Raw genomic sequence first — 27,126 nt, 5'->3', positions numbered from 1 at the left:
TGCTCATTCACAGGTGGAGTAGGCCTGGTCTACATACAGTATCACACAATAAAGCACAGTAGAGCCCTACCTATGTGGTCAAATACACACAGGCATTCGTGCCTCACTGCATGAGTAGTAGCTGAGGGATAGATAGGGAGTTCTGTATAAAATGGCCATGTTTTAGTATCTCAAAAGAACCACAGCCTTCAGTCATCCAGATGTCAGTAGCATCAACAGGCCTCTGACAACTTCGGAGGTTTAAATGGGGTGTCACCTCCATGTGGTGACATTGAAGTACCCCCTGAACAATGAACAAGCCTTTTTAACATCCGACCCTTCCAATGCACACTGTTTGACCATTCCTCCTCATGTCAAGCTTATTCACACAGTTTAGATATGGTATCATTTCTGTAAAACAGCATTTCTGTGCTTTGTTGCTCCAGTAAACAACCTGAGTTAGCCAAAAAATATATTATAAACCCTTTCTATTTATCTAACAAATCAGAGATCAGACACATTGGTCGTCATAAATGTAATGGTAGGTAGGAACAGATAACCATGATGACAGAAGCATACGGAACAATACATAGAAATTATGACTATCTTGCACCATCAATAGATTATCATACACAAAGCACTTCATTTGCCTTGAACACGTATTAAAGCGGCAATAGTAGGCCGAATTAGAAATGAAGTTTCTCCTGCTCTTTTAGCTGTAGCATTGGCTATTGAACATGATATTGTACATTGTACAAAAGACACAAAGTAAATAAAAATCAAAGCAATACAACTTGGATATGTTGTGTTTCATTGCACAATTCAAGCAGTTTTGCTCGTTCACTGGTTACGAAAGCATTGGCATAATTTACATTTTGGCTGTTACAAAAATGAACACTTTGTCAATCACTGAAATAATGCACCCTCAATGACTCAATAACAAAAGTAAACTTAAGGCCGCGAAACATTGTAATTGAATTAAGTATCTTCAGAGAATACAAAAGCTGATATCCAGAGGCAGACTTTTCTTGACATGAATGGCAAATCTCACTTTCAGATATGGGTGGAGAGTTTTCTATATACACACTCAGTTAAGAGAGACCATAACCCACTGTACGTTTCATCTTAATCTCTTGTGCCAATGTGTTTAGAGTACTGCTATTAATAATAATAAATTATATTTGTTGATCGTTTTGGTAAATGGCAAAGGTTTTCAATAGATATTTCATTCATTTCATTTGCATCCACTGTGAGCCTGGATTTGAGAATGTCATCTCATGTTCATCCAAACCACCCAGTGTGAACCTGGGTCAAACCACCTAGTGTGAACCTGGGTCAAACCACCCAGTGTGAACCAGGGTCAAACCACCCAGTGTGAACCAGGGTCAAACCACCTAGTGTGAACCAGGGTCAAACAATTGGGAACTTACAAATGAGGCCCCACTAACAATCAAATGTTCTAAGAGTTCTGCCTGCAACAGTGAATGACGTATCAGAGAGATATCATCCTTTAACACGTGTTTCCTTTAACACTTGAATCAGCAGCACTGGGAGTTGAAATGGAGCCACATGTCACTTCTTTCTTGAAATCTTCCTGGTAAAGTCCATCCCTCCTCCAGACCCTTAGTCTTTACGGTTCTTCTCAGTTAGCCGCTGTGAGAATGCAGCAGTGTGCTCCTTATGTAGAAAGTCCATAATAAAACAGGGATGGGGAGTGAGGCTGAGTAGTTATATATTGTGGGTCACTCAAACCATCTCACAGCTAAAACTGACACAGCACTTATTGTACATTAATATCTTCATGCAGATAAACTAAATGGCAAATATATACTGATGAAGAAGGCCTCACATTTACTTGGCTGGTAAACAGATTGATGACAGCTACTGTAATCCGTCCATTTCACACATTGTACACAAGTTATTTTGGACACTGTACGAAAACGTACTAAAAGACTACTACCATACACAACATTGATTCCCATGTACTCAAGATGTTTTCATACTTCAGTTGTATGTTTTTTTTTACTATACATTTTCACACAAATGCTTTTAAGAGGCCAGAACATTTTTTACAAAATGAACATCAAGGATTTTTTTTGTAGAGATGGGATACAGTCTTTAAAGGCATTTCCACATTCCAATGTCCATCTCCTTCAGTTCATGGTGGGACTCCTTTCTTTGAATGTCCAAGGAACATCTCTTCCTGTACTGTACCGTCAGTGTGTCTCTGTGGTCTTTTCCCTTCAAAGCCGTCCATGAAGAGCTCAGTGAGATTGGGCCAGAGCCATGCAGATGCATGCGTGTTGAATGAACAAAAAGGTGATATGCTGGCTGATTGGCTTTAGCGGGTGTGCTTATACAAGATTGGTTGGGGGGGGGGGAGGGAGTCACCATAGCTTCTTTTTGGTCCTTTGGGTGTCGGTGACTTGAATCCTTATAAAGACTATACTGTCGGAAAATATGTTCCAGTGAGGGATGGGGGGGGAGTAGATCTCCTTTCTTCATCACACTGGGGATATCCTCCTGGGGTCAGTCAGGTAGACCAGTTGGGTGGGGGCCTTATGAGGAACTGCTACTGGTAGTGGTGGATGCCTACAAATGAGAAAAGAGAATTAGACAAAGAGGGGCAGGGCCAGAATTGTTTCCAGCCTTGTGAATGGCCAGACTCTGTCATGTCTCATGCAGCCATAGTCTGTCACTCAGACAGGGCATTCAGGCAGAGTGAGGGTGGGGGCAGACCCTAGGAAATATGATATGTAGTGGTGAGACTATCAATGAACACACCATGCTCCAAGATTACATGAGGGGAGGGGGGTGGTGGTTGCTAAGTAACTGGGTGATTCGTTTCCCTTTGCATCCCCCTGCACAAAGAATTAGGTCCCAAATTGTGTTGCAGCAGACAGGAATTCACACTTCCTCTCTATGTGAACTTGCTTACAGTAAATTAAAACACTCATTAATCACACCAGAAATAAAAAAAACAATTAAATCCAACAAGCATATCAAATATACAATATGTGTGACTACTCTAAATAAATTAGTGATGGGACTACGAGGGATGAACACAGATTAATATCACATGCACCAGACTGTAAGAGAGTATACTGACTGTAAGCTAAAGACATAAAGGGCTATATGTGTTTCTGTAGCAGAAACGTCTGAGCATATGTGTGTTCTTTCTGTTGTAGGACAGAGCATCAGTGATGTCAGTGAAAGCCTGGGGCAGAAGGGCTGTTGTCAGGTACCTCAGTCAGGGGGAGCAGACACTCAGTGAAGGGTGAATATAAAGAGGACCAGTTACACCGACTCGGAATGAGTCTTTTCCTAGACTAAAAGCTTATCAAAATATGCTCTATTGTATGAGGGGTTAGCATCATGTATGAGACAAAAGCATGGGATGGGGGGCATACCTCAATCCATCTCCATAATTCTTATTAACACAGAGCCCCTGCCAAATATATATGAATATTGTTGTTAGCAACTCATCACATCATAGCTATATTATTGGCAGAGGATATTAATGCGGTGGTAATGTTAGACCAAGTTTAGCCCATGTACGAAGAGGTCTGAGGCCTCGGGGTGAGAGGTCACACGCACACACCGTTAGGAGCAAGGGTGCTCAATGTCAACAGATAAGGCTTTTGTTCACAACAACCACAGCTCCTCCTCGGAGAAGACCAAAAACATAGGACAGAAGGCAAAACTCTGACAACAAAACCAAACAACACCAAAACACTCATTTGTGTAAGGTCATTCAAGAGAGGGAGTGGGGGTGTGGGTCCGGGTCAGGACGGGGGAGTGAGACTCCTGCATACCTCCAGCTGCAGGATGGACTTCCCTCATTTAGAGTACTTTAGAGCAGGAAGAAAAGAAACAATAATTTTAATGGTCAGGTCATTGTAAACACATAAGATGAAATCCTGTAATGTATGACTAACCTTATGGTTATCTTATAGTTTGACTCATATACACTATGTTCATTTGTGAAGGAAAGATAGTCATATTGATGTATGTCATAATAATATTATTCTAGGGTTCGGTAATGGTATGATCGACCGTGGCAAGAGAGCTCCATCTGCATCTGGAAAAAAAAGCTAGTTAGAAAGGTGACATTCTCAGCAGTTACTCAAGCATGTATGCACACACATATGCAAACAAAAAAACACATTCTGCAGATACCTACCTTTTCAACACATATCTCTAAAAGTGTAATGTCTGTAACATTGCATCCAACTGGACCGTATTGATCCAGACTGGCCCAACTACAATTAAACATATATAAACAACTGTCATAAACACAGACATACAGTAGAGGCAGTGAAACCAGGCTATAATTCAACAGCTGGACTTGCTACAAAAGACCAGTGTTATACAGAGCAGAAAAGAATGTCATCCCCCCAAAGCCAGTGCCCCCCCCTCCCCTCTCTCTCTCTCCCTCTCTATCTCTCCCCCTCTCTCCCTCTCATACTGCAGACCTTCTCCATGCTCCCATTTCCCTTCAGGATGACGTAAGGACAAATGAGAGAGAGAGAGGAGGGAAAAGGAGGAGGGAGCCTCTGCAGCACTGACAGGGAGGGTGGCTAGCAGCACGCTTGGCTAGGACAGACACAGAGAGGGTGGCTAGCAGCACGCTTGGCTAGGACAGACACAGAGAGGGTGGCTAGCAGCACGCTGGCCTGGGCTGGGACAGACAGAGAGAGGGTACATGAACAGCTGGAGATTGTAGCGTTTAAATCAAAGGACATCAACGGGGTTGTTCATAGTGTATGGAATTTACTGATATAGCACATGCTATAACTGAATAAACTGGTCATGTGGCTACAGTGTAGGAGAGAAAAATGTATTAAAAAAATGGCCTGTATGGGAATCCCAGAGGATGTCTTTCAGACTCTTTATGGTTGGATCGTATACCAACGTATACAAACATTAATGCTTGTTAGCTCCAAAAAGCGATTCTGGCATCGGTCACTCTGCTGAAATATAGGCCACCGAGTGGCAAACACTGCTACAACACGCAACTCAACCTGTCACACCATATTAGAGAAGACTAGTAGGAGCAGGTTGTTGCAGCTGTTCACTGAGGTGCTAGCGGGAATAAATGTGATTAAAACCACAGGTAAAGGCTTTCTGCCACGAGAAGAGAGCTAAGCCTGGTGTGAGGATTACTGATGGAACAGAAACACACCTGTTTGTTTTTTTTGCATTGGGAATGAAAGGACAGATGTGACAATGATTTGTAAAAGAGGTTTATTTAATCAAGTTCAATTTTATGGTACATGTCATCCTCTCCAAATATACACTTAAAAAGTAAAGTGTGAATGTGGGCACGTTAAAACCTGTTTAAATAATCTAAAGCTTGGCCTCTTCCTAAATAATGTCTATACAAACTTGCATGTAAAAGTTGAACAATGTTCCTATCTACAACATTGATACTAATCCAGTCAGATCAGTGATTTATCCATAGGAAGGGAAGAAAAAAAGGTAATTATTGGGAGGGGACAAGTTTTACTTTTAGATTTTGTTGGATTGTTTTCTTTACTTATAAGTTGTATTATATGTTGTTTTGTGCAACACAAAATGACACAAGCTCAAAAGATGTCACATGAGGTTGTGAAGTATTTAGGACAGCTGTGCTTAAAGATATTTTAATGTGCACAAATGCGGTTTGGCAATTAGAGTACAATGGTGAGTAACCTTCCTGAGACCAGGGAAAGTGTTCAGAACCCAAGGAGATACCCCTTGGCTTTAGATCACCAGTTTAGGATTTCCTTCATGTGGAAGGCCTTGCACAAAAGTTCACTCTGTAAAACTCAAGTAATGAGCTTTGGAGTGTTGAAGGAGTGAAAACTCAAACTTCAGTTTTTTTAAGGTGCTTAAGTTGGAATACAGCTGAATGTCAAGCTTACCTGCAGAGTAGAAGCAGCTGAGTCGCTGGTCTCTGTCAGTCCCGTGCTTCTTGGAATACTGGACACGATGTATCTGGAGCCCTTTGGCACAGGCTGTCTGACTACCAGCTTTCCCTTCCTCGTCTCCGCTAGAAACAGACTGTACCAGTACGCATCGTTGGAGACCAGGGTGGAATCTGCGATGGTGGAGTTCCTCTCGCTGATCACACTGTTCCTGCAGGGAGGAGCCGCTTTGCTGGGCTTTGGTTTCTGACACTTCAGTACGCAGGTGACCAATATGGTGATCAGCAACAGAAATGACACCGAGCCCAGTCCGATCACCAGATACAGGTTGAGGTCTGAGAAGATGTCATATTCTAGAGGCACTTCAGTCATGTCAGAGTAGGCTTTAACAGCAGTCTCCACCGTGGACAGCTTGATGGTGACTGTAGCAGAGAGCGCAGGCTCTCCGTTGTCCTTGGCGATGACAACCAGCCGTTGGTGTCGCGGATCTCTGTAACTGAACATTCTCATAGTCCGGATCTCTCCGTTGTATTGATCCAGACTGAATAAGGTGGCGTCAGTCACCTGGAGAAACTGGTATGTTATCCGAGAGTTTTTTACAGAGTCCGTGTCTATAGCTATCACCTTGGAAACAAGGCATCCTTTATCGGTGGATCTGGGGATCTTTTCCTCGACTACAGATCCATGTGCGCGCCACGGAGAGACGATGACTGGAGTGTTGTCATTCTGGTCCACAATAACGACGTGAACCGTCACGTTACTGCTGAGTGGAGGGACACCAGAGTCTCTGGCCTCAATGTGGAAAAGAAACTCCTTCTCTATTTCATAGTCAAACGTCTTTAGTGCGTAAAGATTACCATTCTCTGGATTGATGGAGAACAGCATGGATATGGAAGTGTTCACTATCTCCTTTTCAATGATAAAATAAACGAGATACTGGTTTTCATGGAGGTCAGGATCAAACGCAGTGAGGGAACTTAACAAGGCTCCAGGGGCGTTATTCTCAGTAACGGGTATAGTGTAGAACGACTGAGGGAACTGTGGAACGTTGTCGTTAACGTCCAGTAGTTCTAAAGTCATTGTTTCATTGTCAGATAACGGAGGGGATCCCCTGTCTGTAACAGTGAAAGTGATGTCATATTCTGGCACTTTCTCTCTGTCTAAAGGCTCTGAAACTACCAACTCATAATAGTTATCAGAAGACTCTCTAAACGCAAATGGCAAATCCTTTGAGATATGTATATCAACTACTCCATTTTCACCAGAATCTTTATCACTGACACTAACCACAGCTATCACAGTATCAACTGCTACATTCTCCTTGACTGGACTCTGGAATGATTTGATGGATATTTCAGGATGATTATCATTCATATCTGTAACCAGAATATTTAGCTTGCACTGACCTGATAAAGGATTGCTGCCTTGATCAGTTGCAATAACTTCCATGTCATAAATTCTGAAATCTTCATAATTCATAATTTCTTTTACTCTGATTTCCCCTGTTTTAGGATTCAAACTGAAAGTGTTTTGCGTCTTTTCTGATGTGTACAAACTAAAAGAATAAGATATTTCCGAGTTGGTGCCCTCATCTGGATCTGTTGCGTTAAATTGAAATACTAGACTTCCTATTGGAGAGTTTTCCATTAAATTAATTTTGTATACATTTTGGTCAAACTGAGGGGCGTTGTCATTGGTATCGAGTACTCGAACAATAACGCTGGCTGTGCCGGAGCGGGTGGGGACTCCACCGTCTACAGCGGTGAGTATGAGATTATGAACAGCCTGCTCTTCTCGGTCTAAAGCCTTCTTCAGAATCAAATCTGCAAATTTGGACCCGTCCCTCCCAGTCTGAACTTCAATATTAAAATGTTCACTTTCACTTAAGTAGTAGGTTTTAACGGAGTTCGAACCAACGTCAGGGTCGATGGCATTATTTAGAGAAAATCTCTCGCCAGCTGGAGTGGACTCGGAGATGTCAAGATGCATTGTATCCCTTCTGAAATATGGCGCATTGTCATTAATATCCATGATTTCCAGTTCGATGTTAAACATTCGTATTGGGTTTTCGATTGTAGCATCTACTTTCATGAAGCACGTTGTGGCTGTTTTGATAGCGCAAATAAATTCTCGGTCTATCTTCTCAACAACGTACAATTCTCCAGTTTCTTTGTTGACATCCAAATATTTCTTATTTCCGATAATGTCTAAACGCATTTTCCGTCTGCTCAGTGTCTTCAGGTCTAGTCCCAGATCAGCAGCTAAATTGGCGACAACCGAGCCTTCCTCCATTTCCTCTGGGATAGAATAGTGTGTTACAGCAGAAGCTAAGTCCTGGGCGGCAGAGATAAGAAGAAACACAGAAACGTACCTTATCCATGGGTGAACTAACGAATTCGTTTCCATCGTTCAAAAACTTTGCTCCTTACGCATTTGTACAGGTGAAGAAAAGGCAACTGTAAACGCGAACAGAAGCGAGTGTATTGCCGACCGGGAGGTCTGTCATAGGGGTAGGTAGATTGGCTGTTTGTGAGCTGTCTATGTTCCAAACTATTGGCCTTTTATGACGAAGTGTCATGGCGACCATGACATCACGAAAGGAGGCCTTTTACTAGTAAGTAGCGACGCTTGGCGCATTTTATTGGTCTTTTCTCTCAGAATCAAAATTACAGTTTACACTAGAAGGAAATACAATTTTGTCAAAAGTATCCTAGGTCTAATGGTATCCTTTATGAGTGAAGAAATACTCGAGCCATACTCTTGTAATTTAAAGGACACTTCGTCACGAAAGTAAGGAAATGCACTTATAGAAATTGGCCATAATTGATTGTCTAATTCAGTTAAATGATCTTACCTGCAGAGTAGAAGCGGCTGAGTCGCTGGTCTCTGTCAGTCCCGTGCTTCTTGGAATACTGGACACGATGTATCTGGAGCCCTTTGGCACAGGCTGTCTGACTACCAGCTTTCCCTTCCTCGTCTCCGCTAGAAACAGACTGTACCAGTACGCATCGTTGGAGACCAGGGTGGAATCCGCGATGGTGGAGTTCCTCTCGCTGATCACGCTGTTCCTGCTGGGAGGAGCCGCTTTGCTGGGCTTCGGTTTCTGACACTTCAGCACGCAGGTGACCAATATGGTGATCAGCAACAGAAACGACACCGAGCCCAGTCCAATAACCAGATACAGGTTGAGGTCTGAGAAGATGTCATATTCTAGAGGCACTTCAGTCATGTCAGAGTAGGCTTTAACAGCAGTCTCCACCGTGGAGAGCTTGATGGTGACTGTAGCAGAGAGCGCAGGCTCTCCGTTGTCCTTGGCGATGACAACCAGCCGTTGGTGACGCGGATCTCTGTAACTGAACATTCTCATAGTCCGGATCTCTCCGTTGTATTGATCCAGACTGAATAACGTGGCGTCAGTGACCTGGAGAAACTGATATGTAATGCGCGAGTTCTGTACCGAGTCCGTGTCTATTGCTATCACCTTGGAAACAAGGGATCCTTTATCGGTGGATCTGGGGATCTTTTCCTCGACTAACGAGCCGTGCGCGCGCCACGGAGAGACGATGACTGGTGTGTTGTCATTCTGGTCCACAATAACAATGTGAACAGTCACGTTACTGCTGAGTGGAGGGACACCAGAGTCTCTGGCCTCAATGTGGAAAAGAAACTCCTTCTCTATTTCATAGTCAAACGTCTTTAGTGCGTAAAGATTACCATTCTCTGGATTGATGGAGAACAGCATGGACATGGAAGTGTTCACTATCTCCTTTTCAATGATAAAATAAACTAGATACTGGTTTTCATGGAGGTCAGGATCAAACGCAGTGAGGGAACTTAACAAGGCCCCAGGTGCGTTATTCTCAGTAACGGGTATACTGTAGAACGACTGAGGGAACTGTGGAACGTTGTCGTTAACGTCAAGTAGTTCTAAAGTCATAGTTTCATTGTCAGATAACGGAGGGGATCCCCTGTCTGTAACAGTGAAAGTTATGTCATATTCTGGCACTTTCTCTCTGTCTAAAGGCTCTGAAACTATCAACTCATAATAGTTATCAGAAGACTCTCTAAAGGAAAATGGCAAATGCTTTGGGATATTTATATCCACTACTCCATTTTCGCCAGCATCTTTGTCACTGACACTTACCACGGCTATCACTGTATCTACTGCAATATTCTCCTTGATTGGACTCTGAAATGATTTAATGGATAGTTCAGGATGGTTATCATTCATATCTGTGACTAGGATTGTTAATTTGCATTGTCCCGATAATGGACTAGACCCTTCATCAGTGGCTATGACCTCCATTTCATATATGTTAAAATCCTCATAATTTATTATTTCTTTTATTCTGATTTCACCATTACTTGGATTTAAGTCAAACGTGCCTTGGGTCTTTTCTGATGTGTACAAACTAAATGAGTAGACAATATCCGCATTGGACCCTTCATCTAAGTCAGTAGCGTTTAATTTAACCACAAGATTACCAATAGGAGTATTTTCTATTACATTTATAGTGTACCTTTCATTATCAAACTGAGGGGCGTTGTCATTCGTATCCAGCACACGAACAATTATATTTGCTGTACCCGAGCGCGAGGGAGCTCCCCCATCTACAGCGGTGAGTATCAGATTATGAATGGCCTGCTGTTCTCTGTCTAAAGATTTAGTCAGGATCAAATCTGTAAATTTTGATCCATCTCGTCCCGTCTGAATTTCTATGGAAAAATGGTCGCTTTCTGATAGGTAATATGTTTTAATTGAATTTGCCCCAATATCAGGGTCCACAGCATTATTTAAGGAGAATCTTTCACCTGGAGGGGTAGACTCCGAGATGTCAAGGTGCATCGTATCTCTCCTGAAGTGTGGTGCGTTATCGTTGATATCCATTATCTCCAGTTCGATATTAAACATTCGTATTGGGTTGTCGATAGTAGCATCTAATTTCAGAAAGCACGTTGTAGCTGTTTTAGAGGCGCACAGATATTCGCGGTCTATCTTCTCAACGATATATAATTCTCCCGTTTCTTTGTTAACATCCAAATACTTCTTATTGGAGATTGTGTCCAATCTCATTTTTCGTCTGCTCAGTGTCTTCGCGTCCAGTCCCAGATCAGCAGCTAAATTGGCAACCACCGAGCCTTCCTCCATTTCCTCTGGGATAGAATAGTGTGTTACACCAGAAGATTGATTTAAGACTGCAGAGAAAGTGAAAAAAATCGAGACGTACCGTGTCCATGGCCGAACGCACCTATGAGTTTCCATACCGCCAAAGCTTTGCTCTTTCCGCATTAGTACAGGGAAAAAAGATTAATGTAACTGCGAAATTAGACGGATACCATTTCCTTAGTCAGAGCGATTGATATGCTTATGTTGGAAATGTGTCTGATCCAAACCCTTGCTTTTCGCTTGTGAATAACTGTCATGGCGACTATGACATCACATAAGGAAACGTTTTACTGGTGAGCAGCGACGCTTTGCGCATTTTCTTTGCCTCTCTCTCTCAAAAAAAAAAAGAAATTGTGTTTGTATAAATTCTTTTCACGAAATATTTATGATTTAAAAGTAGGTCTAATGGTAAGAATATTAACTATTGTTATAAAAAAAAATACTCGCTACATTTTACTTACGGATTCTTACTCTACGTGCTGGACTCAAAATTATCAATTCATCGGTTGATTACGTTTGTAAAATCATCCTACCTGCAGAGTAGAAGCAGCTGAGTCGCTGGTCTCTGTCAGTCCCGTGCTTCTTGGAATACTGGACACGATGTATCTGGAGCCCTTTGGCACAGGCTGTCTGACTACCAGCTTTCCCTTCCTCGTCTCCGCTAGAAACAGACTGTACCAGTACGCATCGTTAGAGACCAGGGTGGAATCCGCGATGGTGGAGTTCCTCTCACTGATCACGCTGTTCCTGCAGGGAGCAGCCGCTTTGCTGGGCTTCGGTTTCTGACATTTCAGGACGCAGGTGACCAATATGGTGATCAGTAACAGAAACGACACCGAGCCCAGTCCGATCACCAGATACAGGTTGAGGTCTGAGAAGATGTCATATTCTAGAGGCACTTCAGTCATGTCAGAGTAGGCTTTAACAGCAGTCTCCACCGTGGAGAGCTTGATGGTGACTGTAGCAGAGAGCGCAGGCTCTCCGTTGTCCTTGGCGATGACAACCAGCCGTTGGTGTCGCGGGTCTCTGTAACTGAACATTCTCATAGTCCGGATCTCTCCGTTGTATTGGTCCAGACTGAATAACGTGGCGTCAGTTACTTGTAGAAACTGGTATGTTATCCGAGAGTTCTGTACCGAGTCAGTGTCTATGGCTATCACCTTGGAAACAAGGGATCCTTTATCAGTGGATCTGGGGATCTTTTCCTCCACCACGGACCCGTGCGCGCGCCAGGGAGAGACGATGACCGGTGTGTTGTCATTCTGGTCCACAATAACGATGTGCACAGTCACGTTACTGCTGAGTGGAGGGACTCCGGAGTCTCTAGCCTCAATGTGGAACAGAAACTCCTTCTCTATTTCATAGTCAAACGTCTTTAGTGCGTAAAGATTACCATTCTCCGGATTGATGGAGAACAGCATGGACATAGAGGTGTTCACGATCTCCTTTTCAATAATGAAATAAACTAGATACTGGTTTTCATGGAGGTCAGGATCAAACGCAGTGAGGCAACTTAACAAGGCCCCAGGTGCGTTATTCTCTGTAACAGGTATACTGTAGAACGACTGAGGGAACTGTGGAACGTTGTCGTTAACGTCAAGTAGTTCTAAAGTCATAGTTTCATTGTCAGAAAGCGCAGGTGATCCCCTGTCTGTAACGGTGAATGTGATGTCATATTCTGGCACTTTCTCTCTGTCTAAAGGCTCTGAAACCACCAACTCGTAATAGTTATCAGAAGATTCTCTTAGCGCAAAAGGTACATTATTTTGAATATTTAAAACCACTTCTCCATTTTTACCAGAGTCCTTGTCACCAATACTAACCACAGCTATCACTGTATCTACTGCTACATTCTCCTTAATTGGACTCTGGAATGACTTAATTGATATTTCAGGGTGATTATCATTCATATCTGTGACTAGAATTGTTAGCTTGCATTGTCCAGATAATTGACTAGCTCCTTTATCTGTGGCTATTACCTCCATATCATATATTTTGAAATCCTCAAAGTTAACCATTTCCTTCACCGTTATGTCTCCAGTATTTGGATTTAAACTGAATGTGTTTTGTGATTTCTCAGGTGTATACAAACTATATGAGTATACAATATCTGAATTAGACCCCTCATCTAAGTCAATCGCATTCAGTTTAACAACAATGCTTCCAATAGGGGAGTTTTCGATCAAGTTAATTGTATAAGTTTCCTCATCAAACTTAGGCGCGTTGTCATTCGTATCTAGTACACGAACAATTATGCTGGCTGTACCGGAGCGCGTGGGTACTCCCCCATCAACAGCAGTGAGTATTAGATTATGAACAGCCTGCTCCTCTCTGTCTAAAGCCTTTTTCAGAATCAAATCTGCGAACTTTGACCCATCCCTACCGGTTTGCACTTCAATATTGAAGTGATCGCTTTCACTAAGATAGTATGTCTTCACTGAATTTGTACCAACATCGGGGTCTACAGCATTGCTCAGAGAGAATCTCTCTCCAAAGGGTGTGGACTCAGAAATATCCAGATGTATTGCATCTCTTCGGAATTGTGGGGCGTTGTCGTTGATATCCAAAATTTCTAACTCGATGTTAAAAATCCTTAAAGGGTTTTCAATTATCACCTCCATTTTCAAATAACAGGATGTCGATGACTTTGTGTTGCAGTCATACTCCCTGTCTATCTTCTCGACAATGAACAGCTCTCCAGTTTCTTTGTTCACGTCTAGATATTTTTTGTTGGCGATAATATCTAGACGCATCTTGCGTTTGTTCAGAGTTTTGACATCCAAGCCCAGATCTCCAGCCAAATTGGCGACCACGGAGCCTACTTTCATTTCCTCAGGTATAGAATAGTGCGTTACTGCAGACCCTGTGTCCAACGTGGCCGATAAAACTAGGAAAAGCGAGACATACCTTTGCCAAGGCTGTTGGTTATACAACTCCATTGTTGCACCTGCTCCGTGTGTAAAGACGTCGTATTTAAATGTTGTTTCGTGTAGCGTGTATGTCACGATTGTATATGTATATATTGTATATATACTGTAGGTCTATATATATAATATTAATCCACTTGGCATGTCAGTGCATGCCATAACGTCGTAGTCATATCATTCGTAAACGTTGGATTCAGCACCGCGGAGCTGTCCACTATTCATCCATTGCCTTCCTCATTATGACGCACTGTCATGGCGACCACGACCTCACAAGCCCGTGCGTTTTCTTAGCCAACAGCGACACAGTGTGCATGTCTCTTGCCCTTAATGTCGATTATTACTTTTAGGTTTCAGCAGCTAGTGTAAAATGGGTGAAAATACCAATTATGTTCTACAAGAGTCTAGTATTACTTTGCTATAGGCTGGAGTGGTCAGAATTAGTGTCGTTTTAATTGAATACTAATTTGGGAGGAACATTTAAGTGAAATCTCAGTATGTGGCACAAAATGACAAAGGCCTGTATAATGGTTGTAGACCCAGAACATGTAGGCTAGTTTACCTGCAGAGTAGAAGCGGCTGAGTCGCTGGTCTCTGTCAGTCCCGTGCTTCTTGGAATACTGGACACGATGTATCTGGAGCCCTTTGGCACAGGCTGTCTGACTACCAGCTTTCCCTTCCTCGTCTCCGCTAGAAACAGACTGTACCAGTACGCATCGTTGGAGACCAGGGTGGAATCTGCGATGGTGGAGTTCCTCTCGCTGATCACGCTGTTCCTGCAGGGAGGAGCCGCTTTGCTGGGCTTCGGTTTCTGACACTTCAGCACGCAGGTGACCAATATGGTGATCAGTAACAGGAACGACACCGAGCCCAGTCCGATCACCAGATACAGGTTGAGGTCTGAGAAGATGTCATATTCTAGAGGCACTTCAGTCATGTCAGAGTAGGCTTTAACAGCAGTCTCCACCGTGGACAGCTTGATGGTGACTGTAGCAGAGAGCGCAGGCTCTCCGTTGTCCTTGGCGATGACAACCAGCCGTTGGTGTCGCGGGTCTCTGTAACTGAACATTCTCATAGTCCGGATCTCTCCGTTGTATTGATCCAGACTGAACAACGTGGCGTCAGTCACCTGGAGAAACTGGTATGTTATTCGAGAGTTTTGTACCGAGTCCGTGTCTATTGCTATCACCTTGGAAACCAGGGATCCTTTATCGGTGGATCTGGGGATCTTTTCCTCGACTACCGAGCCGTGCGCACGCCATGGAGAAACGATGACTGGAGTGTTGTCATTCTGGTCCACGATAACGATGTGAATAGTCACGTTACTGCTGAGCGGAGGGACACCAGAGTCTCTGGATTCAATGTGGAAAAGAAACTCCTTCTCTATTTCATAGTCAAACGTCTTTAGCGCGTAAAGATTACCATTCTCTGGATTGATGGAGAACAGCATGGACATGGAAGTGTTCACTATCTCCTTTTCTATGATGAAATAAACTAGATACTGGTTTTCATGGAGGTCAGGATCAAACGCAATGAGGGAACTTAACAAGGCCCCAGGTGCGTTATTCTCAGTAACGGGTATAGTGTAGAACGACTGAGGAAACTGTGGAACGTTGTCGTTAACGTCCAGTAGTTCTAAAGTCATAGTTTCATTGTCAGATAACGGAGGGGATCCTCTGTCTGTAACGGTGAAGGTGATGTCATATTCTGGCACTTTCTCTCTGTCTAAATACTCTGAAACTACTAACTCATAATAGTTATCGGAAGATTTTCTAAGTTTAAATGGTAAATTCTTTGGAATCTGTATATCAACTACACAATTTTCACCAGAATCTTTGTCACTGACACTAACCACAGCTATCACTGTATCAACTGCTACATTCTCCTTGATTGGACTGTTGGATGATTTAATGGATATTTCAGGATGATTATCATTCATATCTGTCACTAGAATTGTTAGCTTACACTGACCTGATAAAGGATTGGCGCCTTTGTCCGTTGCTATGACTTCCATGTCATAAATCTTAAAGTCTTCATAATTAATCATTTCCTTCACCGTTATTTCCCCAGTATTTGGGTTTAAACTGAATGTGGTCTGTGTTTTCTCAGATGTATACAAGCTGTATGAGTAAACAATGTCGGAATTGGATCCTTCGTCTAAGTCAGTGGCATTCAGTTTAACAACAACACTTCCAATAGGGGAGTTTTCCATCACGTTAATGTTATATGTTTCCTTGTCAAATTGAGGGGCGTTGTCATTCGTATCTAGTACACGAACAAAGATGTTGGCTGTACCGGAGCGCGTTGGGACTCCGCCATCTACAGCGGTGAGAATTAGATTATGAACACCCTGCTCCTCACGATCTAAAGCCTTCTTCAAAATCAAATCAGCAAATTTTGTCCCGTCTCTACCTGTCTGAATTTCTAAACTAAAGCGATCACTTTCGCTCAGATGGTATGTTTTAACTGAATTACTGCCGACATCCGGGTCTACTGCATTGTTCAGCGAGAACCGTTCTCCTACTTGAGAGGACTCCGATATGTCCAAATGCATTTCATCTCTTCTAAAATAAGGTGCGTTGTCGTTTATGTCCATTATTTCCAGCTCTATATTAAACATTCGTAAGGGATTTTCAATTGTAACGTCCAGTTTCAAAAAGCAATTCGTTTTGGATGAACTGCAAAGATGTTCTCTGTCCATTTTCCGTAAAATGTACAGTTCACCCGTTTCTTTGTTAACCTCCAGGTACTTAATCGGGGCGACAACATCCAGTCGCATTTGCCTTCTATTCAATGTTTTAACGTCCAGACCCAAATCAGATGCTAGGTTTGCAACAACAGATCCTTCCTCCATTTCCTCTGGAATAGAATAGTGAGTAACTGCAGACACTGTGTTAAGAACGACACTGCAAAGAAGAAAGACCGAGACGTACCTCTGCCATTTTCTTGCGTTAATGTTCGTATCCATTGCCGTTTCTTTATGCACTCTTTGTGCAATATAGCTATCTCAAAATGTATTTAAACTAGGCTATATATAGTTCATGTTGAATGGAAAGCTGTATCCCAAGTTACCTGACGTTGTAAATGAAGACAAGGATCGGTATTTTACAGTCCACTGTTAATTCTCTGACTACCTATGACGCACTGTCATGGTGGCCATTGCATCACAACCGTGTGTATTTAACTGGCCAACAGCGACCCATTGTGCAAATTACAAGTATCTACACTTTGACATTATGTTATTAATGCAGTCTTTGTGGCAAAATGTCTAGAATGACAGCTACAACTTTAACCAACTATGTGTTCAATCATACCTGCAAAGTAGAAGCAGCTGAGTCGCTGGTCTCTGTCAGTCCCGTGCTTCTTGGAATACTGGACACGATGTATCTGGAGCCCTTTGGCACAGGCTGTCTGACTACCAGCTTCCCCTTCCTCGTCTCCGCTAGAAACAGACTGTACCAGTACGCATCGTTGGAGACCAGGGTGGAATCCGCGATGGTGGAGTTCCTCTCGCTGATCACGCTGTTCCTGCAGGGAGGAGCCGCTTTGCTGGGCTTCGGTTTCTGACACTTCAGCACGCAGGTGACCAATATGGTGATCAGTAACAGGAACGACACCGAGCCCAGTCCGATCACCAGATACAGGTTGAGGTCTGAGAAGATGTCATATTCTAGAGGCACTTCAGTCATGTCAGAGTAGGCTTTAACAGCAGTCTCCACCGTGGACAGCTTGATGGTGACTGTAGCAGAGAGCGCAGGCTCTCCGTTGTCCTTGGCGATGACAACCAGCCGTTGGTGACGCGGGTCTCTGTAACTGAACATTCTCATAGTCCGGATCTCTCCGTTGTATTGATCCAGACTGAATAACGTGGCGTCAGTCACCTGGAGAAACTGGTATGTTATCCGAGAGTTCTGTACCGAGTCAGTGTCTATAGCTATCACCTTGGAAACCAGGGTTCCTTTATCGGTGGATCTGGGGATCGTTTCCTCGACTACTGATCCATGTGCGCGCCACGGAGAGACGATGACTGGTGTGTTGTCATTTTGGTCCACAATTACAATGCGAACAGTCACGTTACTGCTGAGTGGAGGGACACCAGAGTCTCTGGATTCAATGTGGAAAAGAAACTCCTTCTCTATCTCATAGTCAAACGTCTTTAGTGCGTAAAGATTACCATTCTCTGGATTGATGGAAAACAGCATGGACATGGAGGTGTTCACTATCTCCTTTTCTATGATAAAATAAACAAGATACTGGTTTTCATGGAGGTCAGGATCAAACGCAGTGAGGGAACGTAACAAGGCCCCAGGGGCGTTATTCTCAGTAACGGGTATAGTGTAGAACGACTGAGGAAACAGTGGGACGTTGTCGTTAACGTCCAGTAGTTCTAAAGTCATTGTTTCATTGTCAGATAACGGAGGGGATCCCCTGTCTGTAACAGTGAAAGTGATGTCATATTCTGGCACTTTCTCTCTGTCTAAAGGCTCTGAAACTACCAATTCATAAAAGTTATCAGAAGATTCTCTTAGCGCAAAGGGTAAATTATTTGGAATATGTAAATCCACTTCTCCATTTTTACCAGAGTCCTTGTCGCCAATACTAACTACTGCTATCACTGTATCTAATGCTACATTCTCCTTGATTGGACTCTGGAATGATTTAATGGATATTTCAGGATGATTATCATTCATATCTGTTACCAGAATGGTTAATTTACACTGGCCTGATAATTGATTCGCGCCCTTATCAGTTGCTATTACCTCCATGTCATATATCCTAAAATCTTCATAATTGATCATTTCCTTAATCGTTATTTCTCCAGTGTTAGGGTTTAGACTAAACGTTTCTTGTGTTTTTTCAGACGTGTAAAGACTATATGAGTATACTATGTCTGAATTTGTCCCCTCGTCTAAATCAGTTGCATTCAGTTTGACCACAAGTCTACCAATGGGCGAATTTTCTACAACGTCTATACTGTAGCTTTCTTTATCGAACTGAGGGGCGTTGTCATTTGTATCTAACACGCGAATAATTATGCTGGATGTACCAGAGCGCGTGGGTATGCCGCCGTCCACAGCTGTAAGTATTAGATTATGAACAGCCTGGTCCTCTCTGTCTAAAGCCTGCTTTAAAATCAAATTAGTGAATTTTGATCCATCACGGCCTGTCTGAATTTCAATGTTGAAATGATCACTTTCACTCAAGTAATAGGTTTTGATAGAATTTGTACCAATGTCCGGGTCTACAGCGTTGGTCAATGAGAATCTTTCGCCAGCAGGGGTAGACTCAGATATATCCAAATGCATTGTATCTCTTCGAAAATTAGGTGCATTGTCGTTAATGTCCAGGACTTCTAATTCAATATTAAACATCCGTATAGGATTTTCAATTGTAGCATCCAATTTAAGAAAGCATGTTGTTTTTGATATGCAAAGGTATTCCCTGTCGATTTTCTCAACGACGTAGAGTTCCCCAGTTTCTTTGTTCACATCTAAGTATTTCTTATTAGCGATTACATCCAAGCGCATTTTCCTTTTACTAAGAGTTTTAACATCAAGTCCCAAATCCGCGGCTAGATTTGCTACTATCGAACCTTCCTTCAGTTCTTCTGGAATAGAATAGTGCGTAACTGCAGAAATTGTGTTCAAAACGGCAAAATAAATAAGCAAGACCGAAACATACCATCTCCATGCCTGGGCATCAATGTGTAGCTCCATTGTTCAACAACACTGACAAAATTGTCTTATAATACAGTATATCGTCACAGAATGTAGTTTGTCCTCTAAAATTATGTGAAAATGTTATGAACCTTCTTCTTATTCAATGGTCTTGTGATGTACTATTGCAGATATCCTTTCTCTACCCGATGGCGGAGTCAGCACCTGCAGCTGTTCCACACTATGACACACAACATGGCGATCGTGACATCACAAATGAATGGGCAAGTTGGTTAACAGCGACGCTGTGCGCATATGACCGGTTAGCACAACTCGGGTCATGTCATTATATCGCGACCATGGAGGACGTTTTGAGAGACGATAAAAAAAAAATGTATACGTCTCTGGATTAGAGCGTCTCTGGATAAGAGCGTCTGCTAATTGATTAAATGTCTGAAACAGTATGACTCTGTGGCCTACTACCAAACGTCTTACCTGAAGAGTCACTCGTCGTAAGAAGACAGAATATTACTATCTTACCTGCAGAGTAGAAGCAGCTGAGTCGCTGGTCTCTGTCAGTCCCGTGCTTCTTGGAATACTGGACACGATGTATCTGGAGCCCTTTGGCACAGGCTGTCTGACTACCAGTTTTCCCTTCCTCGTCTCCGCTAGAAACAGGCTGTACCAGTACGCATCGTTGGAGACCAGGGTGGAATCCGCGATGGTGGAGTTCCTCTCGCTGATCACGCTGTTCCTGCAGGGAGGAGCCGCTTTGCTGGGCTTCGGTTTCTGACACTTCAGCACGCAGGTGACTAATATGGTGATCAGCAACAGAAACGACACCGAGCCCAGTCCGATCACCAGATACAGGTTGAGGTCAGAGAAGATGTCATATTCTAGAGGCACTTCAGTCATGTCAGAGTAGGCTTTAACAGCAGTCTCCACCGTGGACAGCTTGATGGTGACTGTAGCAGAGAGCGCAGGCTCTCCGTTGTCCTTGGCGATGACAACCAGCCGTTGGTGACGTGGATCTCTGTAACTAAACATTCTCATAGTCCGGATCTCTCCGTTGTATTGATCCAGACTGAATAACGTGGCGTCAGTCACCTGGAGAAACTGGTATGTTATTCGAGAGTTTTGTACCGAGTCAGTGTCTATTGCAATCACTTTGGAAACAAGGGATCCTTTATCGGTGGATCTGGGGATCTTTTCCTCGACTACAGATCCATGTGCGCGCCACGGAGAGACAATAACTGGTGTGTTGTCGTTCTGGTCCACAATAACGATGTGAACAGTCATGTTACTGCTGAGTGGAGAGACGCCAGAGTCTCTGGCCTCAATGTGGAAAAGAAACTCCTTCTCTATCTCATAGTCAAATGTCTTTAGTGCGTAAAGATTACCGTTCTCCGGATTGATGGAGAACAGCATGGACATGGAGGTGTTCACTATCTCCTTTTCTATGATGAAATAAACAAGATACTGGTTTTCATGGAGGTCAGGATCAAACGCAGTGAGGGAACTTAACAAGGCTCCAGGTGCGTTATTCTCTGTAACAGGTATAGTGTAGAACGACTGAGGGAACTGTGGAACGTTGTCGTTAATGTCCAGTAGTTCTAAAGTCATAGTTTCATTATCAGATAACGAAGGGGATCCCCTGTCTGTAACAGTGAAAGTGATGTCATATTCTGGGACCTTTTCTCTGTCTAAAGGCTCTGAAACCACCAATTCATAATAGTTATCAGAAGATTCTCTAAGTGCAAAAGGTAAATTATTCTGAATTTTTAAATCAACTACTCCATTTTCACTAGAATCTTTATCACTGACACTAACCACAGCAATCACTGTATCTACTGCTACATTTTCCCTGATTGGACTCTGGAATGATTTGATGGATATTTCAGGGTGATTATCATTCATATCGGTGACTAGAATTTTTAGTTTGCATTGTCCTGATAAAGAATGTATTCCTTTATCCGTTGCTATGACCTCCATGTCATACATCCTAAAGTCTTCATAATTAATCATATCCTTCACTGTTATTTCCCCAGTATTTGAGTTTAAACTGAACGTGGTCTGTGTTTTCTCAGATGTATACAAACTGTATGAGTATACTATATCTGAATTAGACCCCTCGTCCAAGTCAGTGGCATTCAGTTTAACAACAACACTTCCAATAGGGGAGTTTTCCATCACGTTAATTGTATATGTTTCCTCATCAAACAGTGGGGCGTTGTCATTGGTATCTAGTACCCGAACAATGATGCTGGCTGTGCCCGTGCGCGTGGGGACTCCGCCATCTAATGCGGTAAGGATTAAATTGTGTACAGCTTGTTCTTCTCGGTCTAAAGTCTTTTTCAATATTAAATCAGCAAATTTGGACCCATCTCTTCCCGCTTGAATTTCAATGGCAAAATGATCACTTTCGCTCAAAAGATACGTTTTCACTGAGTTTAAACCAACATCAGAGTCGACGGCATTGTTCACTGAAAAACGTTCACCCGCCTGGGTTGATTCTGAAATGTCCAGGTTGATTTTGTCTCTGCGAAAATGCGGTGCGTTATCATTAATATCCATTATCTCTAATTCGATGTAGAATATCCGCTGAGGGTTTTCAATTATTACTTCCATTTTTAAATAACAAGATGTCTTGGCGGGACAAAGAAGCTCTCTATCAATCCTTTCCAAAATGTACAGTTCTCCCGTTTCTTTCTTAACATCAAGATACTTCTTATTTGCAATGACATCTAACCGCAAGTTTCGTTTACTTAACGTTTTCGCATCCAGACCCAAATCAGAGGCTAAATTGGCAACCACAGAACCTTCCTCCATTTCCTCCGGAATAGAATAGTGTGTAACTGCAGACGCTACGTTCAGAATGGCAGAGAAAAGAAGAAAGACCAAGACGTACCTCTCACAATGTTTTGCTGTGATAGACTTGTCCATTTTCTTTAAGATTCTTCCTTTATGCTATGAGTAAGCTAAAATACAGTTTCAGTCAGCAAATCGGAAGGTGAACGTTAGGCATTTTCGAAATGTAGCCGGAATAAATATGAGCGAAAAAGAGCTCACCATTTTAGGTAGGCTATTCAGCACCGAGGAGCTGTCCACTGTTCCTTCTCTGACTTAAAAAATGTGACGCACTGCCATGGCGACCATGACATCACTGTCAAGTGTGTTTCGTTGGCAAACAGCGACACTTATAGCAAATCACAAACCGTCACCATTTTAAATTCATATTCACAGTTTTATTCTAGGCTTAGGTTTAAATCTAAGAAACAAAGAAAAAAATGTGATTAGTATTAAACTGACAATAAATAACGCAAACCTGATATAAAAAAAAATGCATTTATGTAGTGCGTTATGTGTTCCTTTCAAAATCAAAAGAAAGCAAATTAAAATAACTATAAAAAACATAATGATATGGACAAACAAAGTGTTTTGTGATGTATGATGCAGAACATCTGACTTCAAGTGTTGTAATAGGTCCAATAGCTGTGTACTGGAATAGATATTTTTTGTGCATTGGTAGAATTGGGGTTTTAGTCCGAGTTATTGAATTTGACTTAGAGCTAGTCCTGCGCAAAACAATTGCTAGCAGTACATATTTTCAAGGATGCCTAACTTAAAAACTACCCAACATATGTGTGGAGCCAAATATTTACATGTGGCTGGTTATGTACAATGTGTCAATTTGAAAAATATATGTCGTTGTTCAACAGAGTGATGACTTAACCATAACTTTAGACGCGGTGGTTGTATGAAATATATAGGCCTAGTGCGTTTTATGCGAGCTTTGCAACTGCAGTACATAGGCAGTTCTACTTGCAGTATCAACTTTTCATCTTAGGACATTAAGGCGTCTAAATTTACTACGCACAAACAAAGGTTTGTATGAATAGACATGGTGTAACATAAAGTACATATACAATACTGATTATTCATACCTGCAGAGTAGAAGCAGCTGAGTTTGCATATAAGGCCGTGGCACGAACAATAGAAGTACTAATGCTTAATGTCATGGAATAGTGGATATATTAAAGATAAACACACAACATTAAAAACTCTCGTCTCACCTGCAGAGTAGAAGCAGCTGAGTCGCTGGTCTCTGTTAGTCCCGTGCTTCTTGGAATACTGGACACGATGTATCTGGAGCCCTTTGGCACAGGCTGTCTGACTACCAGCTTTCCCTTCCTCGTCTCCGCTAGAAACAGACTGTACCAGTACGCATCGTTGGAGACCAGGGTGGAATCCGCGATGGTGGAGTTCCTCTCGCTGATCACGCTGTTCCTGCAGGGAGGAGCCGCTTTGCTGGGCTTTGGTTTCTGACACTTCAGCACGCAGGTGACTAATATGGTGATCAGCAACAGAAATGACACCGAGCCCAGTCCGATCACCAGATACAGGTTGAGGTCAGAGAAGATGTCATATTCTAGAGGCACTTCAGTCATGTCAGAGTAGGCTTTAACAGCAGTCTCCACCGTGGAGAGCTTGATGGTGACTGTAGCAGAGAGCGCAGGCTCTCCGTTGTCCTTGGCGATGACAACCAGCCGTTGGTGACGTGGGTCTCTGTAACTGAACATTCTCATAGTCCTGATCTCTCCGTTGTATTGATCCAGACTGAACAACGTGGCGTCAGTCACCTGGAGAAACTGGTATGTTATTCGAGAGTTCTGTACCGAGTCCGTGTCTATTGCTATCACCTTGGAAACCAAAGATCCTTTATCGGTGGATCTGGGGATCTTTTCCTCCACCACGGACCCGTGTGCGCGCCACGGAGAGACGATGACTGGTGTGTTGTCATTCTGGTCCACAATAACGATGTGAACAGTCACGTTACTGCTGAGTGGAGGGACACCAGAGTCTCTGGCCTCAATGTGGAAAAGAAACTCCTTCTCTATTTCATAGTCAAACGTCTTTAGTGCGTAAAGATTACCATTCTCTGGATTGATGGAGAACAGCATGGACATAGAGGTGTTCACTATCTCCTTTTCTATGATAAAATACACGAGATACTGGTTTTCATGGAGGTCAGGATCAAACGCAGTGAGGGAACTTAACAAGGCCCCAGGTGCGTTATTCTCAGTAACGGGAATTGTGTAGAACGACTGAGGGAACTGGGGCGCATTGTCATTGACATCCAACAAATGTAAAGTAATCGTTTCGTTATCAGATAAAGAGGGCGTTCCTTCATCACTCACTACCAGTGTGATGTCATACTCCAGAACTTGTTCACGGTCTAAAGGTTCCGATATTATGAGCTCATAATGAACATCAGAGGACTTGTTCAAAATGAATGGTAGAGGCTGGGTAATTGATAGTCTCACCTTGCCATTGTTTCCCGTGTCCTTGTCGCTTACACCTATAAGAGCTATGACTGTGCCGACGCTGATATCCTCGTTAACGGTACCTTTAAGAGATGTAATAGTAATTTCTGGGTAGTTATCGTTCATATCCGTTACGTGAACTATTAGTTTACACTGGCCCGTCAGGGGCTGCGCGCCTTTGTCCTTTGCCTCAACGTGCATCTCGTAGAATTTCATGTCCTCAAAGTCAATAGTTCCCTTTACTGTTATCTCTCCAGTGTTTGGATTCAGTGCAAAGATGTCCTGAGTTTTCTCAGATGTGTAAAGTGTAAACGCGTACGTTATGTCTGCGTTAGGACCCTCGTCTATATCTGTGGCGTTTAGTTTCGTTACAAGGGTTCCAATTGGAGAGTTCTCGGTCATGTTAACGGAAAAAACCGGTAGGTCGAACCGAGGGGCGTTGTCGTTTGTATCCTGCACTCGAACAACAATATTTGCTGTGCCAGAGCGTGCTGGGACTCCGCCGTCAATGGCCGTTAATATTAGATTGTGGACCGAGTGCTCCTCTCGGTCTAAGGCCTTTGTCAAAACCAAGTCAACATATTTAGTGCCATCACTCCCTGTCTGAATCTCTATGGTAAAATGTTCACTTTCACTGAGCTGATACGTTTTGACTGTGTTAATACCAACGTCTGGGTCAACTGCATTGGGTAGGGAGAATCTCTCCCCCGGTGTGGCTGATTCGGAAACGTCCAACTCCACCCTGTCCCTTCGGAAATGGGGAGCGTTGTCATTTATGTCTGTGATTTCCAACTCAATGTTGAAAATGCGTAAGGGACTTTCTATGATAAGATCTAGTTTAACAAAACAGCTCGTAGCCGTTTTCGTCGGACAAAGGTATTCTCTGTCTATTTTCTCCACGATAGAAAGCTCACCAGTTTTTTTGTTGACATCCAGGTATTTTTTGCTATGAAAAATATCGAGCTTTACCTCACGGTGTACCAATCCTCCAAGTTCCAGTCCCAAATCTGCGGCTAAGTTCGCCACTACTGAGCCTCTTTCCATCTCCTCGGGAATGGAGTACCTTGTCACAGACAAAGCAGTGCGCCATATCACACACAACGAAAAGACAATCCAGAGTCCTTTTTGCTGCATCCTTATAGAAACAGGTTTTCTTCCCGATGTTACTGGCGTTAACGTTCTTAAAACAACAACAACGAATAGGATCTTGGTGGTTTTAGGCTGTAAGGTAGTTGCAGTGTTTCTAAATGAAAAGGCATTTCCTAAAACAATTGCTTGACTGTCCTACATAACTGATCATTTGGAGTGCCTTGGCTAGCTCGTTGTACTCTGTGATATTTACTAGTGAACAGTGACACCGTGTGACTAAAACACTGCGGTTTTAAACCCAATCGCAGACTCACATAGACAAACGCATACACACACGTACTTCAAAAACCAAGAGAGATCACTGATTGTCGAGATTTGATGAGGGTAAAATAATATAATAAGCCTACTTCCATAATTTGAAAGTAACTATATGTTAATATAATTAATTAATGAAGACACCAGCTGTACTACAAATAATTTTGAACGTTAGTAGAATGTTTATCGCATTAGTTGCATCGATGTATTTCAGCATTATGCGCATGGACAGCTAACGGACATTATTAGCAGCGAAAACCTGACTGTTAAATATCAGGTAATTCCTATATCACGCTACTGTGCTATTGTCTCACTGATTATTACATTAATCAACCGCAGAAAAAGATGGTTCAAGAATTAAACGGTAGGCTTCTCAGAATCAGCTGAACACTTCAGCACCACGCGAATGGACAGCGCCCAACTGACTATTCCATGCAGCCCAGCTGACTTTCAAACAGTCCGTTGTGTTTAACTGACCTCCGTCCGAGATCCCTTAACTGTACATAGGCCTAGTTTGATGGGAAAGTTATTTGATGAACATGTTTAAATGAATGGAAAATTGTGACAACATCGGAAACTGTTGAAAATTCAACATTGATTGAAATTGAAAATGGTTTGATATTCTGAAATGCCTTGTTCTCACATTACTGGATTTTCAAAGCATCTTACTCATTCTTATAAGACTTTTGCACTGTGACATATATTTATTTCTCCTCTCTCTTCCTATCTCTCTGTTTCTTACTGAAATGCGCCCTCTGGTGG

The 27,126-nt window shown here is 42.7% G+C and overlaps 6 protein-coding genes across 6 annotated transcripts; all 6 read right to left on the bottom strand.

Moving 5' to 3' along the window:
• Window positions 1–508: 508 nt before the first annotated feature.
• LOC136954501 (protocadherin alpha-C2-like) lies at window positions 509–8,294 on the bottom strand. Its single transcript, XM_067248128.1, has 3 exons — window positions 5,886–8,294; window positions 3,795–3,830; window positions 509–2,571 (listed from the first exon to the last, which is right to left on the bottom strand). The coding sequence occupies exons 1-2, from the start codon at window positions 8,292–8,294 to the stop codon at window positions 3,819–3,821; spliced, it is 2,421 nt and encodes an 806-aa protein (XP_067104229.1). The 3' UTR covers window positions 509–2,571; window positions 3,795–3,818.
• Window positions 8,295–11,579: 3,285 nt separating this feature from the next.
• LOC136954500 (protocadherin alpha-C2-like) lies at window positions 11,580–13,994 on the bottom strand. Its single transcript, XM_067248127.1, has one exon. The coding sequence runs from the start codon at window positions 13,992–13,994 to the stop codon at window positions 11,580–11,582; it is 2,415 nt and encodes an 804-aa protein (XP_067104228.1).
• A 538-nt stretch (window positions 13,995–14,532) lies between these two features.
• Window positions 14,533–16,947, bottom strand: LOC136954498 (protocadherin alpha-C2-like). The gene has a single exon (XM_067248126.1). It carries the CDS (start codon window positions 16,945–16,947, stop codon window positions 14,533–14,535), a length of 2,415 nt encoding a protein of 804 aa, XP_067104227.1.
• Window positions 16,948–17,287: 340 nt separating this feature from the next.
• Window positions 17,288–19,696, bottom strand: LOC136954495 (protocadherin alpha-C2-like). The gene has a single exon (XM_067248123.1). It carries the CDS (start codon window positions 19,694–19,696, stop codon window positions 17,288–17,290), a length of 2,409 nt encoding a protein of 802 aa, XP_067104224.1.
• Window positions 19,697–19,838: 142 nt separating this feature from the next.
• LOC136954493 (protocadherin alpha-C2-like) lies at window positions 19,839–22,579 on the bottom strand. The gene is made up of 2 exons (XM_067248121.1): window positions 20,177–22,579; window positions 19,839–19,877 (listed from the first exon to the last, which is right to left on the bottom strand). Exons 1-2 carry the CDS (start codon window positions 22,577–22,579, stop codon window positions 19,839–19,841), a joined length of 2,442 nt encoding a protein of 813 aa, XP_067104222.1.
• Window positions 22,580–23,574: 995 nt separating this feature from the next.
• Window positions 23,575–26,094, bottom strand: pcdhb (protocadherin b). Its single transcript, XM_067248120.1, has 2 exons — window positions 23,710–26,094; window positions 23,575–23,580 (listed from the first exon to the last, which is right to left on the bottom strand). Exons 1-2 carry the CDS (start codon window positions 26,092–26,094, stop codon window positions 23,575–23,577), a joined length of 2,391 nt encoding a protein of 796 aa, XP_067104221.1.
• Window positions 26,095–27,126: the final 1,032 nt, after the last annotated feature.

Source organism: Osmerus mordax, chromosome 12, assembly GCF_038355195.1.
Source record: "Osmerus mordax isolate fOsmMor3 chromosome 12, fOsmMor3.pri, whole genome shotgun sequence".
Lineage (NCBI taxonomy): Eukaryota > Metazoa > Chordata > Actinopteri > Osmeriformes > Osmeridae > Osmerus > Osmerus mordax.
Note: the sequence above shows the minus strand (reverse complement) of the source record. Positions and strands in the feature narration are given on the sequence as shown.